The 16,675-nt window shown below is 35.3% G+C and overlaps 1 protein-coding gene across 1 annotated transcript; it reads right to left on the reverse strand.

Moving 5' to 3' along the window:
* Nucleotides 1-8,722: 8,722 nt before the first annotated feature.
* On the reverse strand, nt 8,723-16,466 carry LOC131028478 (disease resistance protein RPP2B-like). Its single transcript, XM_059220427.1, has 9 exons — nt 16,003-16,466; nt 15,715-15,916; nt 15,002-15,664; nt 14,741-14,908; nt 12,803-12,919; nt 10,837-11,286; nt 9,368-10,735; nt 9,185-9,256; nt 8,723-9,091 (listed from the first exon to the last, which is right to left on the reverse strand). Exons 1-9 carry the CDS (start codon nt 16,464-16,466, stop codon nt 8,723-8,725), a joined length of 3,873 nt encoding a protein of 1,290 aa, XP_059076410.1.
* Between the last annotated feature and the right edge of the window lie 209 nt (nt 16,467-16,675).

Genomic DNA, 16,675 nt, shown 5'->3' on the forward strand with positions numbered 1-16,675 from the left:
TATGAAGTTAATGTATGTATGTTAAATAATACTTACGTGCACGTATGTAAAGTAAATTAGGACATGTGGATGAGTTGAAAATGTGTTAAGGCCCGATGTATGCACTTGATTAGAATGTATAGTCTATCTAATTCTAAATGCATGTATGCATATGTAATTTGTAAGTTGTTAAAATAATTTAGCATGTATGTAAAGTAAATTAGGACATGTATTTATTTAATTAAAAATGCACATGTGTAGATTTAATTAAAAATGCATGTATTAAATTAGAATGTATGTGTAAATTTGATATTAAATTAGGACATTTGTGTAATAATTGAAGAGCGGACTGAACCACTTGATGTGTTGTGAACTATTTAGTATGTACCTAGAAGTACATGGTGTGAAATATTTAGTACACCTAGAATTTAAATTATTGAATATGTTCATTAACTTGAGTTTGTTTATTTGATATGAACAAGTGTGATTTTTATATTGTTCATGGCTTGCACAGTGGACTGGATATATTGTTCAAAAATTCTTTTAAATTCAATGCATATCTACATATACATGTTACATGTAGTAAAATTGAAATTATAAACATATCAATCTTTTTTTAATCTATCTACATGTACACAAATTCAATCATAGATATATATAAATTTGAAAGTTTTAGAGAACATGTGCATGATCATATATATAAAGTGTTTAAGTAATCTAACCATACATGCACATGATATATATAATCCAAGATCAAACACAAACTGTATAAAGTATAATCTAGTCTAAACTTCATACATGCATGAATATAAAATATGAAAGTCTAAAATGTACATATATAAAAAGATAAACAAATGAGCTATAAAGTCTAGTAAATCAACATGCATCATGTCGGCCACGAATAGAGCAACCATCTGAGGGAGAGACCCGGTGAGAGCCTAGATGTCCAATAGACCCCCGCAAAAGTAGAATTTATTTAAATATTAAATATAGATCTCTAGACACATATATACATATGTGCATATTTAAAAAAAAAATCAAATCCGACTAGTTAAATTTAAATTAAAATATAAATTGTAACACTAAAACATACATGTACATATATACAAAAAACCATAACTGACCTATCCACTAACAGCCTGTGTAGCATTGAAAGAATCTCTCCTATGCACACGCTCAGAGCTCAAGCTAGGAGTGACATGAGCTAACTGTTATACATATACATATATACATGTATTTAAGGATTAGTCCAGGATAAATTTAAATGATACAAATTAACTTCTATTATTTATTAAATGATCTATATATATATTTATTGTACATTACAACATATACATCTTGTAAAAATTTAAATGCACATGTACATACCTGTGTATCAGGAGTAGGCTGTATAGTCTGATCATGTCCTGTGATCATATTAACCACATCACTCATGCCTGCATATCTCTCTCTGGCTGTACGTATGATCGAGGAGTGTAAGGGGCTAACTAGATGACTAGGCATCCTGGATGAAGTGTTTGACTGTAGTAGCATATCCATAAACCCAGTATGGATCAAACCTCGCGGCTGCTCCTCAAATAAATCCAAGCCCTCATCTGTGATATGGACTTGATCAAATCGTATCTTCTCCTTTGCAACAATAGGGTAATTTGTTGGTGGGTCAGTGCTTGGAGCATGCGTAGAGTGATGAGAATGTTGTGACTCCCTCAGGGTATGTGTCAATGTAGCAGTAGCCTACTCGTCTCTGAAAATATCCTCTCTAATAGCAGCCAATGGTATCCAAAGTCGAGATTAAATAAAATGATAAGAATGTAGCAAGTCCTCGACTAAATACTGCAACATCTGTACATGTCTACCACCTCCTACTATATGCACTACCTCATCTGGGGAGGGGATGACAACAGAATATACTGATCATCTGAATCAAAAGCCACCCCATGACTAGAAGATGCATGATCTATGGATGATCTCGAACGTGGTTGGATCATCATATATTTGCCCAGCCTGTCGGATGATATGGTGGTTGTTGCTGATGCAATGTGTCCAATCCTATCAATTCCTTCTCTCTGAGAAGCAATCACAATGTGATCCGCTATGGGGGTGAGGGCTGTAACTACTGTCGGATATCTCTCACCAATAAGGTCCTTGTATCTAGGCAGAGATCTATCACACCTATGATATGCATCTCTATAAAGAATCTTGCTCCTCTCCTGTCCATAATATGCTAGAATATCAAGGTAGTTTGGTTTCATCTAACAATGAACCTCAACAAATACCTACTATGCAAAGTATAATGGTATCTATTCATTATTAGGATAATAACCATGGGTAGCTAAGAAGCATGGGTAAATCAACGATGCAACCTATGGATCTATACATCTTGTGACCTGATATCCTCTCACCTTACTCTTCTCCTGATACTGTGAAAAACATCTCTCCTTGATGGTCTCCTTCGAGACCACCCTCACCACATCAGCAAAAGAATCAAGACCCCTCATCTCACTCCTTAACTATCTATAAATATCATCTATAGCCTCAGGTGAAAATGAGGTGTGAGAAACTAAGCGGCCCCTCAATATCCACAAACTATCAAAAATGGATTCGCATGTACTCTTGTACACACCATCAGCCCATGGGTCATCTAATATGACCCTCAACCTCTGTATTTCATGGTCATTGTATTGGAAAATGGTAGCAATATCGAGCAACGGGGGATCCTGGTGTGGAGGATCTATATTATCACGTGGCTCCTGATCAGGAGTCTGTGTAGGTGGATCCTTATTAGGAGCCTGTGCAGGTGGATCCTAGGACGCCATCTATCTAGGTAGGTCATAAAGTTAAAATAAATATGTAAGCACACGCACATTAAGTGCATTCAATTTAAAACATTAAAAATTAAAATCAGTTAAATTCTAGAGAAAGAAAGAGAGATCGTTAATCTTGAGCTCATTAAAAATTAAAATGTACACATGTGAAGTTCTCACATAATTAATATATATATATATATATATATATATATATATATATATATATACATGTACAATTTAAATTATTAAAACATTAATGAGAGAGAGAGAGAGAGAGAGAGAGAGAGAGAGAGAGAGAGAGAGAGAGAGAGAGAGAGAGAGAGAGAGAGAGAGAGAGAGAGAGAACATTAATTTCAGAGAGAGAGAGAGATCATTAAATATATATATATACATCATGTACTAAATTAAAACATATATAAATTTATCTATATAGATTGCATACATACATTTTAAATTATTAAAACATAATGAGAGAGAGAGAGGGATCATTTAAATCATGACATCTAGAGAAAGATCTACATTAATTTCAGAGAGAGAGAGAGTGAGATCATTAAAGATATATACATACAACTTTACTAAATTAAAATATATATAAATTTATCTATATAGATTGCATACACAAATTTTAAATTATTAAAATATTAATTCAAGAGAGAGAGAGATATGATTTTCATGACAAAGAGAGAGAGATAACATTATTTTCATGTGTAACCACTTAGGACACATGCGTGACCCCTTAGGACCACATATTCAACCCCTTAGGACACTGTACATGTGATGTTAAGGGATTGTATGTCGTAGACACTAGGATGTTATAAGGGGTCATATGTGGTCCTAAGGGGTCACACATGTACAGTGTTAGAACACACATGCATGACCCCTTATGACCATATATGACTCCTTCAAGGACACTACGTGATGGACTAAGGGGTATGTCATTCACACTAGGACTTTATAAGGGATCATATGCGGTTCTAAGGGGTCACGCATGTGTTAGAACACATGCATGACCCCTTAGGAGCACATATTCTTCACCCCTTAGGACACTAATGTATGTGATCTTACGAGATCGATATATCGTACACACTAGGATTTTATAAGCGGTCATGTGTGGTTCTAAGGGGTCACGCATGTGTTAAAACACACACGTGACTTCTTATGACCACATATGACCCCTTAGGACACTATGCGATCCTAAGAGGAATGTCGTGCGTACACTAGGATGTTATAAGGGGTCATATATGGTCCTAAGGGGTCACACATGCGTTAGAACACATGCATGACCTCTTAGGACCACATATGACCCCTTAGGACATTATGTGATCCAAAGGGGAATGTCATATGTACACTAGGATGTTAGAAGGGGTCATATGTGGTCCTAAGGGGTCACGCATGTGTTAGAATACATGCGCGACCCCTTAGGACCACATATTCAACCCCTTAGGACACTATACATGTGATCTTAAGGGATCGTATGTCGTAGACACTAGGATGTTATAAGGGGTCATATGTAGTCCTAAGGCGTCACACATGTACAGTGTTAGAACACACATGCATGACCCCTTATGACCATATATGACCCATTCTAGGACACTATGTGATGGACTAAGGGGTATGTCGTTCACACTAGGATTTTATAATGGGTCATATGCGGTTCTAAGGGGTCATGCATGTGTTAGAACACATGCAAGACCCCTTAGAAGCACATATTCTTGACCCCTTAGGACACTAATGTATGTGATCTTAATAAACAGATATGTCGTACACACTAGGCTTTTATAAGGGGTCATATATGGTGTTAAGGGGTCATGCATGTGTTAGAACACACGCGTGACCTCTTAGGACCACATATGACCCCTTAGGACACTATGTGATCCTAAGGGGAATGCCGTATGTACACTAGGCTTTTATAAGGGGTCATATGTGGTCCTAAGGGGTCATGCATGTGTTAGAACACACGCGTGATCTCTTAGAACCACATATGATCCCTTAGGACACTATGTGATCCTAAGGGGAATGTCGTATATACACTAGGATGTTATAAGGGGTCATATGTGGTCCTAAGGGGTCACACATGTGTTAAAACACATGCATGACCCCTTATGACACTATGTGATGGACTTAGGGGTATGTCGTACACACTAGAATTTTATAAGGGGTCACATGTGTGTTAGAACATATGCATGACCCCTTAGGACCATATATGACCCCTTAGGTTCGCTATGTGATCCTCTATGGTCCTAAGGGGATGCATAGTGTTATCAAAGGCATATGTGGTCTTAAGGGGTCATGTTGTGTGTGTAATAGGATGTGAAAAGGAGTCACATTGTAGAGGATTTATTTTGTGTAATTTATTTAAATTTGTTATCTAAGTTTTATAATGTTTTTTAAAATTTAAATTTATTAATTTTTCTAACATTTTAATTTATTATATTTAGATTTGTAACATTTTTCTAATTTTTTATTTTGCTAATGTTTTTCTTAATGTTTCCCTAAGTTCTAATTTACTACCTTAGTTTTCTAAGTTTTTCATAACATTTTTTTAAAAAGTTGAAAAAAAAATACATATACTGTTATTTTTTAAAAACAAATTGACATTAAATCAAAACATTAAATTTTCAAACGTTTTTCTAAAATGCTGAAAAACAATAAATATACAATTATTTAATTAAAAAAATAAATTAACAAACAAATTATTTATTAATTATTAAATAAATTTAATAAAATAAAAACATTATTAAACCAAAAAAAAAAGGTTATTTTGTGCACCTGAAATAATGTAGGTCTAAAGATGAAAGGTGAGACATGTTGGTTGCTAGTGACAGGGCATGTTGACGTGGTGCTGACGTCGGGTTCACTCTAACCCCCTCTAGACACAGAAAAATACAAATTTGAAAATGACAGTTTAACCATTAATGTGGGATAGCCCCCCTTTCTCTTATATCATTTCAAGTCTATATGGGTCCTATCCCAATTCAAATTACAAAGCACTTTTTCCTCCACTTAAATGTCATCATTCCTAATATAAATTACAAATACAATATCAGGACCCTATCATCTTGCTTCCCTTAAAATTTAAGCCTATTTTATCAATATGGTAGCAAATGCTACCATGTTCGATGCTTTCTGGCTAAAATTTTGGGAGAGTAATGTGTCAGCCTTGACATTTCCATATCTATTCTCAAAATTGGGATATGATCATTGTAAGTTATCTTTTTATCAATTTTAAGGTTGTTATTCATATATAAGAAAGTTAGTTTCCTCATTTGTGTTATCCTAATGATGTAAAATTCCTACTTAATGTGACTCTACTAATCTACAAATTATAGGAATAATAAAAATCATCAAGTCTTCATCAACATTTATTCATCATGATGGAATCTTCAAGGAATGTTGGAGGATGATAAGGAGTCACTAACTAATGATTGTATTTTACCTCTCCCTAAGGGGTTTGGTATGATTTCATGTCATTCTTGCCATTTTGCAATTTATCTTTAGATCTGAGTTTTATCATTGTTATGTTATTCATGTATCCTTGAGTTAATTCATTAATAACTCTTTGGTTATTTCATTTACGGTCTACTCTAAAGATACTTGAGTAGGATTCTAGTTTATCTTTTTTCTTTTAATCTCACCACAATATTATACATGTTTGAGGTTGCGAGCATACACTATTGTTTACAAATTCAACTTATCTATCCATACAGGTAAAAATCACAAAAAATGGAGGTTTGACTAAGGCAAGACCCTATATAGCAACAACCCCACTTTATCTCTATTTTGTAGGTTCAGATATAGGGCTCTATTAGTGTATGAATATCTCATGGTCATAGCTAGAAAACCTTAACATATTTCATCATAAAGGACCTAGACACTAACAAATAGAACCTCTATCATCAAGGACTAGGATTCCTAATGCCACAGTCCTCACTGTTTAGACTCAAATTTGGTACAAAGATAATCTCGATTCTCAGGGTATTATATCTAATGTCCATGCTCAGTTGATCGCTAGTCAAGGCTATTGTGCCTAACTATAGTATAGCCTAGTTTCAACTCTACTTACATTCATAGGTTCATTTATGAGTCTTTGTTCCATTATTGTGTTATTCCTTTAGATTTTAGTTTCTGTATCAGATAATTTTACTAGTTTATGTGTGCTTATACACATTCTTAGGACCTAGTTAGTTTATATACAATTCAAACAAGCAATATTTGAAGCAAAAAAATAAATATAACTCAAGGCTTGTTTGACTCTCTTTGAGTAAGAGTTACTCAAGCATATAGCCCCTTTTGTGGTATGTATCCCAATGTTTAATGAAAGAGGATTTGGTCCTAGTTGAGTTAAAGCTAGTTTAGTTCATCATCTTTTTATCCTAAACAATTATATATCTAAAAAACATTGAATGAAGACAAAAATTAGGATGTCCCAAGTTTTGTAACCCATTATTGTTAGATGGTTATAAAATCCATTCCCTTTAGTTTTATTAGAATATCTCAAAAATATACAAGGATAACATTTTGTATATGGCTTAAACATGTTTTGATCTAGAATATTCATATTTATAGATAGCCAAAATTAGGTGATTATTTATAAAAGGCTTATGACTATTGTAATTTTCTTTTGTACTAATGTTTTTAATGAATTTTTGAGGACTAAAATTCATGTTTACTATGGACACCACTACTTCTATTCAATAAACGTTGGGATAGTTGTTTGAATCCTACACACATCATATCATTTTCATATTTGTATGGTCATTTTTTTCAAGTCATTTTGGTGGAAAGTATAGGTTGCACCTACCTATATCTTGATGAAATGATTATTATAAAAATGACAGAACTCCCTTGAAGGGAATTAGCTCACTCCATCTATTTTGACTGCGTTGAGATAACATCTTCTTCTTTTTTTTACTGTTGCTTTGAAATGTTTGAACCATTCAGAAGATTCTATATTTTTCTTAAGAAAATAGATCCAAATGTGGTCAGAAAAATTGTCAATAAAAGTAAAAAAATAAAGATACTTATGTAAGTAGCACACTTGGATATCTCGTAGAATCAACATTTGCAAGCTAAGAATCTATTTTACCCTCCAAATTTTTTATCAAAAAGGTATCTCAATGATGGTTTCTAGGTATATACATTAAAAAAACTTATTTTCCTACTCAAATTATTTGGTTCCCTTTCAGTTTTTTCTTTTTATAAGGCATCATCAATCCTTGAATATTTATCTTTCCATTGTGTTTTGTGAGAAACAAAAATAATTTGTGGTTACTTTGAGGGATGCAATTATTTGAAATTAAAGTGAGGGAGAACAACCTATTACCTATCATAGAACATTTTCTACAAGATGATAATATTTTGAATTATGAAATATTTTATACTAGTTATCTTCAAATACAATTTTAGAACTTTTTGTTACAAACTAAATATTACTCAAATGATTGTGATGTTCTTTACATATTATGATATTATGTAACAACCACACATCTTTATGATATTATTTTGCAATATTACATAAAAAGAATGTGTAGTTTTATATCTATTTAAAATAATATTCAATAATGATAACTCTTGACTTATTTAAGATCATTTTTATTCATGTCTTGAATGCCTTAACTAGATTAAAAAAAATGAAGAAAAGTTGAAATAAATTTTAAATAAAAATAAAAAGAGATATTCTATGAGCTTTTTTCTGAAAAAAAAATATTCAAAATATTTTAAAGTTTGTATCTCTTGCAATGTTGCCATGCCTCATCTTTCATAAAGGACTGACTCTATTCTGTTGCTCATATATACTCCTCAAAAAAGAGATATCATGTGAACCGCTTACAAACCTTTAAATTTTACTACAAAGCGTCATATATTTTAAAATTTGAATATCTTGCAATGTTGCCTTTGCCTCATCTTTCATACAATGGACTAATCTTACTTGTTGCTCATATGTAGCCCTCAACGAAGAGATAACTTATGAACCGCTTACAAACCTCTGAATTTTCGGCTTGTACTATCCATCCTTTCTTGATTGGCGTTTTCAACCAACTAAAATCTCTTGCTTTATCACTAGAGGATTTAAAATCTTTATACACTTCTGAATCTTTTGTCCACATCAGTATATGTACTGGATATTCAAAACGAGAAGAGTGGGCGGTGTAAACATGACCAAAAAATGTCACTTCAATGTTGCAGTCCTGATCCGTTATAAGGTATAGAAATATAGCACCTTTCAGCTTAACAGTACGCTCCAACTGAGCGCTCTCTAAACTGCTACGCACTTTAATACCTTCAAATCTGCGAGCAACTCTGTCCTGCGTTCATTTAAACGAAACGCGCCAATCAATTTTTATCGTGCAATGTCATTTAACAGAGATGCGAATGCAGGAGTAAAAGTCTGAACCTACCATTTTATCAACGGCCTCCATTTTCATAGATTTTCCGGAAAGGACGGCCGTTGATATATTGGGAGCACAAGTCTGCACAATCAGTTAAAGTGCCACAAACATAATTTGATTTAGTCATTTCGGCAAATATACCAGTTTGAGATATTTTTTGTGGTAAGATTAACAAAAGTTTTTGTGACTCACCAAAAAGTCAGTGCAACTCGATCTGGGCAAACTATCGACTGAGATCTGAAAATAAGACAACTTTTGCAATTGCCCCAGTCCCTGAATGCTCTGCAATTTCCAACACATGTCGGCTTTAATTACTTCCATTGAGTTGAGACCTTCCACATTAAGTGTTTCTAGTTCGATACATCCACTTATGTCAAGAACTTTAAGTCCTGCCAAATTAGAGAGGCACGCCAGTGTTCTCAACTCTGAACAGTTCGTCAGGTTCAGGGTTATCAAACTGCCTGGTAACCTACCAATCTCTCTCAAATAGATATTGCTGGAAAGATCAACAATTTCAAGCTTGGGAAAAAGACTTTCGGCCCGAGGAATATCTATCTTTAAAATCTGGCTGTCTCTTATTATCAGATCTGTCAAACAACTTGAGCAATTGTGATGAGCACCGTGATCAATGTTTCTCTGCACCTGAGAACTATCCGGTGAAATATTTGCTGAATCCACTCCTATCACTAAGTGGTTGGAACCAAGTGGACAATCTTGAACATCCGAAATTTTCATATTCATCCACGCAATTCTTTCTGGTAATGCTTTCAGTCCGCAATTATATATTCTAAACCTTTCCAAATGCACTAACTTTTCAATTGAGTTGTCAATATAAAACAGTTTTGTGCATCCTAACAGGGCCAAGTCTGTTAATCTGCTCAAAGTATATAGAGAAGATGGTAACTCTATCAATTTTGAGCTCCCTATAAGTAGTTCCTCCAGATTTTCCAGCTGTTCTAGATGCTGAGGCAATTTCGTCAGCTCAGTACGGAGAACATTTAAATGCTTTAAGGACTTTTGAGCCTCCATTCCCTCCGGCAGTTCATTCAGCATAGAGCAACCCTCACAGTCGAGGTACTCAAGCGTGGAGATTTTTCCCAAATTTCTGAGAATGAGATTCCTGCAATCTCGCAGTGCTAAATATTGAAGTTGCAATAATTCTTCTGTAAAACAATCTGGCAAAACCTTCAAATTGGTGCAGCCAGATAGATCTACATGTCTGAGGTTTCTTACTTCCTCAAACTTAAATGGGAGTGTCATCATGTCTTCAATATTTTGTAAAATTAGCTTAACCAAATTCTTCCATTTCTGTTTTCCTAACCACTCCCAAAGCCAGTGTCCAATATTTATTTGACTCTGAAATAAATCAGGAGCATTTGATACTGAAGACAGTTTAGTGGAAACAGCTTTTGAAGGAATTGGATGTCGCAGTGAGTCTGAAATCTTGGAGGCTAACTTCAGTTTTCTGAAACCAGCTGTTGAAGGACCAGCGGTCCATGGATTGTACATCTGAGAGTCACTTGTGCACGTGACTGTCAATTCTTGCAGATGTAAAAGAGGCTGCGATACCAATAGTGTTTTAATTGCTAAGATTATTTACAATTACAATATCGAAAAGCTCCGGTGAAGTTGAAAGACTGGGTGAGGAAGGATGTACATACCTCACGATCATAAAACGAGTTGATGAAATCTCGATTGTTGACATCATGAACTTCCAACACTCTTAAAATTTTCAGTAAGATAGTATAAGGAATGAGATTGCTTATACCTCTCCGTGAAAGGATAGGAGTAGGAGTATCCTTGGATCGACGCAAGCGCAACCATATCAAATCTCCGGACACACTATTCAATCGCTGAAGAAGAGAGGAATTTTGCAACGCCAGAAGTTTTAATCCGTATATATTTTCATATGGCAACTGATCGTCATCGTCTCGGTTGAGCCACTTACAATCATCCAGGATGCGACGTGTAGCTTGTTGGATCCGCATAACTTGGAAGAATGGATGCCATGCCGTTTTCCCTGCAATATCTTTGAGAGTGAATCCGTTCCACTTCAGGCAATTCTCGTCATCTCTACGAATTCCTCGTACATCGAACTTATTCCTCGAACCCTTAAATGAGGTAGTAAGAAAAAAATATTAATTTATGGAAAAATCTATATTTAGATATGAATACATAATACTTTTAATAAGCATGAACGTGGTCTAAACAAGAAGATCAGTCCCTAATCAAGAAGAAGGCGTTATAATTAATGCTATTTTATTTATTATGAGAAATATTATTGTAAGAACAATGGAATTGGTTATAATATAAGGGTTTCAATATTAAGTGAAATTATATATTATAGGCATTAAGGATCAAGATGTATGCAAAAAAAAAAAGAAAAAAAAAGTGTGTTTATATATGATGTTTCAATTTTTCTAAAGATCATTTTAGGGCTTCGGCCCTAGCTCGCCCGGTCGTGGATCGCAACTTAAGGCATGGGTATGCTCCCCATGGTCTTGAGTTCGAGTCCCCGGCTGTGTTAACTCTGTGTGTGTTGCTACCTTGTGAGCGGGTCGTACACACTGGGGGATTAGTCTCGCTTCGGCGAGGACACCTCCAGATTCCACGATAGTGAATATATAAAAAAAAGATCATTTTGCATTGGTCAATTAGAAGAAAATGACATTCACTATGCACATCACATAATCTTATAATATGTTAAAGCTTCACAAACTTTTAATTGTGAATGGTATCAAATGATGCCTCAACTATCTACAATCAAGTAAGCACTAATGAAAGGATTGCTAATAAAGTCATAGATGTATTGAATCAATTCTAGAAGCAACATTTTGCAATGGCAAGGTTGTCCACAACCACTTTTTGTGTCTCTCAAAGTTTCTTTAGGCTCAATGAGTTGTCAACTCTAGTAAATACAAGTTTAAAAAAACTCATTGAAAACATTGCAAGTGACTTACCTCAATATTTGGAAGAAACTAAAACTAATTTCACAATAGATGGTGCTTCAACCTATTTACAATAAATGAAAATATTGGTTGCTAGTTTTACACTTTGTTTTTCAAATGTTAGATAAGAGAAACAATATTCAATGCTCCACCCCAAAATCAACAAAACAATGGAAGAACCTACCCATGAGTGATCTGATTGCTAGGAATTTTGAGGTCTCCCCTGTGGGGTTAGAAGTCTTCAAATCTATATGGAAAGCTTGGAACCATGTTAGGCAATACATTAGCAATAAAGACATAATAGATAAGGAAGGCTCTCTCAATCTGAAAAGGTCTATATGGTGGAATGTTATGCACAATGGGAAACAGCAAGCCTATCTTCAAGGATGCTCTGCCCTAATATGGCACAACCAGGGACTGGTCACATTTGAACACATTCTGGAAGATGGCACTCTGATCTCCTGGGAATCTCTTAGCTCTAAATTCAACCTCCCTCTCTCCCAAGCCAGAAGCTATACCATGCTTAAGTCTGCACTTGCTCCCATCCTTCCCCCTCCTTCCCCCGCTTCCCCGCCCCCCTTTAGCCTCCCTCTACTAGATAGATGGATCTCGCCTTTTGCTAACCAAAGCCAAAATGATCTACTCTGCCCTTACTGATTTTGTGGATATCCTTGATCACCTTAACTGCACCTGGGACTCCAAACAATGGCAATCTACCCTCTCGAGATCCTGGTCTTATCCGACTGAACCAAAGAAGAATTTTTTTGCCTGGAGACTCCTTCTTTATAAACTGCCACTAAAGGACAACAACGGAGACCCCCTACTATGTAAACTCTGCCGTATCCCTGAATCTATATACCACATCTTTTTTGTTTGTCATTTTGCTAGAGAAGTCTGGAATCTGTTTGGTATCTCAATTAATAGCAACTGTTTTACTATTGAAGAGATGGTATTTGGTTATATTAGAGGTGGCAAGAAACATGCTAATCTTTTTTGGTTTTCTCTCTCTTTGGAAATTATGTGGATCATTTGGAAATATAAAAATGATGATGTGTTTAATGGAAAGAGTAGGAACCTCACCGAGTCTCTTAGGAGACTCATCTGCTACCTTGTTGCTATGCAGGTCACAGTGGTACTAAGACTGGAGGAAGACAAATTCGACAGGTGGCTAAAGAATGGCTCTACTCTAGTTTTCATAAGAGAACTCTCACATGGCTTCACATGGGGACCGCATGGGAAGCAATAAGACTCATTTTGAACAAGGGCTGATGAGGTTCATGCAAGAGATGGAGGCATGACAATAGAGGGAAGACTTCATTGAGCTAGAGCTAGAAGGACTACCCTCCCATCTAAACAGAGATCAATTTGCCGAAGGCAATGTGCTGGTTTGGTGCGAAGGAGAGCTAGGTTGGACTGCATGGCTCCCCCCAGTGGGTGACAACAACGACCTTGTTTCCTCCTTTGTGTTCAATTAGCTGTACACCCCATGATGATTGAACACGTCTATAATTTTGTGTAATTTTGTCCTATGTAAATGATCGTATATCATGTATTGAGCTCCTGCCTGATATAGCTCCTGCATCTTATGTTTTAACTCTTTAATTGGCTACAAGGTTTCCAGCCCAAACTCTTGAATTTTGTAATTGCTGTTTATATGATGCTTAATACAAAAAAAAAATGTTAGATAAGGAATGTCTTTATTCTCAAAAGTTATTTTCCAAAATGAATTGAACCAAAACCACTCTCCCTACAATAGTGAAATTATATTGAAAATCCAATTCAATATATCCTTGAGCTTAAAAATATGCCTTTGTTATTTATCTTACAAGTCTTTAGGCATGTAAACAATAGGAACAGTTGGTTATACATGAATAGAAAATGAAATAGTGGTGGAGAGGGCAATATTGCATGTGGCAATGATCATGAAAGACACATTGATGTCAACTCTAAAGATAAGTCTACAAATTTCACAATGTAAAAGAATAGTCAACATATGTGCCTTTTGTGAACTTTCAAACAATTTATATAACCTAACTTATTATTAATATAATTATATACAAATATATTTTTTTGATAAAAGTGGATGATACCACTAAAATTATATTAATTATATATATATATGTTTTTCACATGGTGACTGGTTCAAAGAGCACTGAGGGGAAAGAACCAGTAAGAAAACCCCTCAGTTTTGCTCAAAAACATAAGCCTACCTACCCAATACAATAACCCATATACATCCCAATAAACCCTGATTACAGTTTCAATTACATTAGATATAAAGGAAGCTTTAATATAATTATATACAAATATTAATAATATATAAAATTAATATAATTAGTATTAATATTACATTTATAGTCTATTAATATCATACTTTTTTATAGATACTTGAAAATAAAATGTATTGAAATATTTTGATAATAATATTTTACTCAATTTAGAAAATTTGAAAAAAAAATCTAAAATTTAAACTTTATTTATTTAAAAAAAAATCACACACAATTTTAATTTTCAATAATTTTCAAATTAGAATTGATATCACCATTACACCTCCCTCCCATTCAAGTGCAGTACTAATTTATATAAATCCAAATTTCATGGTTAAAATATAACTCACATCAGATACATGTCGGGGGACCACTGTATGTTTCCTGCAGCAAAAGCGTAGTGGCAACTCCTCTCTGCCGATTTGTCTTGCCAAGTCCCTCACTAAATCGTGCATTCTTACTTTCAAACTTCCCTTTGCTCTTCTCCAAACCCCTCTCCTCCAACTTACAAATTCAGCCTGAGAATAAATTCATCAACCAAATTATGCCAACAAACAGTTTCTAATTACTTTTAGATCTACGCCTACTTGAGGATTGCGGATAATTCTTACACGTATTGTTGTTGGAAGAATTATGTCTGCACTTTCATACTCCACGAGGCATTTACGACGGAGCGTCCGAAGGCATTGAGTACCGCTACCATTCAATCCATCCAAAACCTTCTCTGCTAGATCTACGTCTTCTCCATTTAAGAAATGGGCAATGTCTAAAAAGGCCTCTCTCTCTCTAATGTCAAGAGATTTATAACTATCCTTTACTATCTGCTTTAATATGTTATTCGGCAGTTGTTTACGGAGACTGTCCAATTCCTTCTTCCATTTCCCTGGATCATGTTCATTGTGGAACTGCCCCGCTAAAACTTTCAAAGCCAATGGAAACCCACTACACATACCAACTAACTCTTCAACCATATTTTGCAAATCGTCTACTGGTTCAGAGTGCCCGAAAGCGTGCCAATAGAAGAGCTCTTGGGCATTTTCTGAATCTAACAATTTGATATTGTATATTTCTATATTAGAACTGACAAACAAAGTTTGGTCTCTAGATGTCACCAAAATCAGACTGCCATTTCCAACAACATCCTTCACAAATAACAAATTCTCTACTTGCTCTGTATTAGCCATATCATCAAAAACAATCAAAACACGTTTCAACCCTCGTAGACGATCTCGAAGCATGCTCCTGCCTCTAAGCGTGTCCTGAAAACCCAATTTCTGATCACAGAGAAGATCCCTAAGCAGAGTTTGCTGTAGAGATGAGTAACCAGAGTTGACTTGCCTGATCCACCAAGTCCTACAATACCCACAACCTTGATTCCACTTATTTCACTTGGATTCAAAACCTCCCTTTCGAAATGCTCTGCCGCTTGACGGAGTCCCACTGGGTATTTGCCCACATCCAGATCTTCCCTTCTCACCTCTTTTAATATAATCTCCACAATTTCTTCAAGACGCTCTCCAAGGTCACTGAGATAATTCCAAAACTTGTTATAAGCCACAAGCTCATGCAAATAACTGTACACCAAATATATTCAGATGATGTAAATACTCACTCTTCCTCTGTGCTGATCACCACGCCAGAAATGGCAGAAACTTTATTGAGGGCACTTATCCAGCTCTCCAGTTGTTGTATGGTAACCCTGCCCTTCTCTCTGTGTTGTTGAAAGGCTCCGGCATATGCTCCTTGGTCAACATGGCGAAGGTCTGAAGGTTGAATGTCATAAAAGATGGGAATAATAATACTAGAACGAGAATCGAACATCCATAAGAGCTCATTCAGACACCAAGCGGATTGTGCATATGTTTTGGAGAAAATAGCGATCTGAACAGAGGCACTACAAATAGCAGATTTAATTGCAGGGGTTAAAGAATCTCCCGCTTGCAATTCATGTTTATCGAGAAACACCCTCAAACCATGGCCTTCCAGACGGTGATAGATGAGGCTGGCAAGAGTTCTTTTGACATCAGGTCCTCTGTGATTAATAAAAACATGATAAGGTGGAAACACTTCTTCCATACCAGTGCAGTGAATGCCACAAAAATGAAACGGGTAAAGGAGAACAAGATAGTAGCCCAGTCAGAAAACAGTAATCCACATTGCACGTTTGCGAGCGGCTCTCACCGTACACAGCCATTGTAGAACATTAAATAATAAGTTTAAGTGGACTATGATATGGAAAATTTGTTTAACAAGGGAGGTCAATTGATTTATTCAAACCTAGTTAC

This window comes from Cryptomeria japonica, chromosome 5 (genome assembly GCF_030272615.1).
Source record: "Cryptomeria japonica chromosome 5, Sugi_1.0, whole genome shotgun sequence".
NCBI lineage: Eukaryota > Viridiplantae > Streptophyta > Pinopsida > Cupressales > Cupressaceae > Cryptomeria > Cryptomeria japonica.

Excerpts from the sequence above, each read along its gene's own strand:
- LOC131028478 (XM_059220427.1), bottom strand. The coding sequence starts at position 16,466 with ATGGAAGAAGTGTTTCCACCTTATCATGTTTTTATTAATCACAGAGGA. Across the intron at positions 14,909-15,001 it reads TTCTTCCAACAACAATACGT|GCTGAATTTGTAAGTTGGAG; the intron begins GTAAGAATTATC and ends ATTTATTCTCAG. Across the intron at positions 9,092-9,184 it reads TGGAGGCCGTTGATAAAATG|GACAGAGTTGCTCGCAGATT; the intron begins GTAGGTTCAGAC and ends AAATGAACGCAG.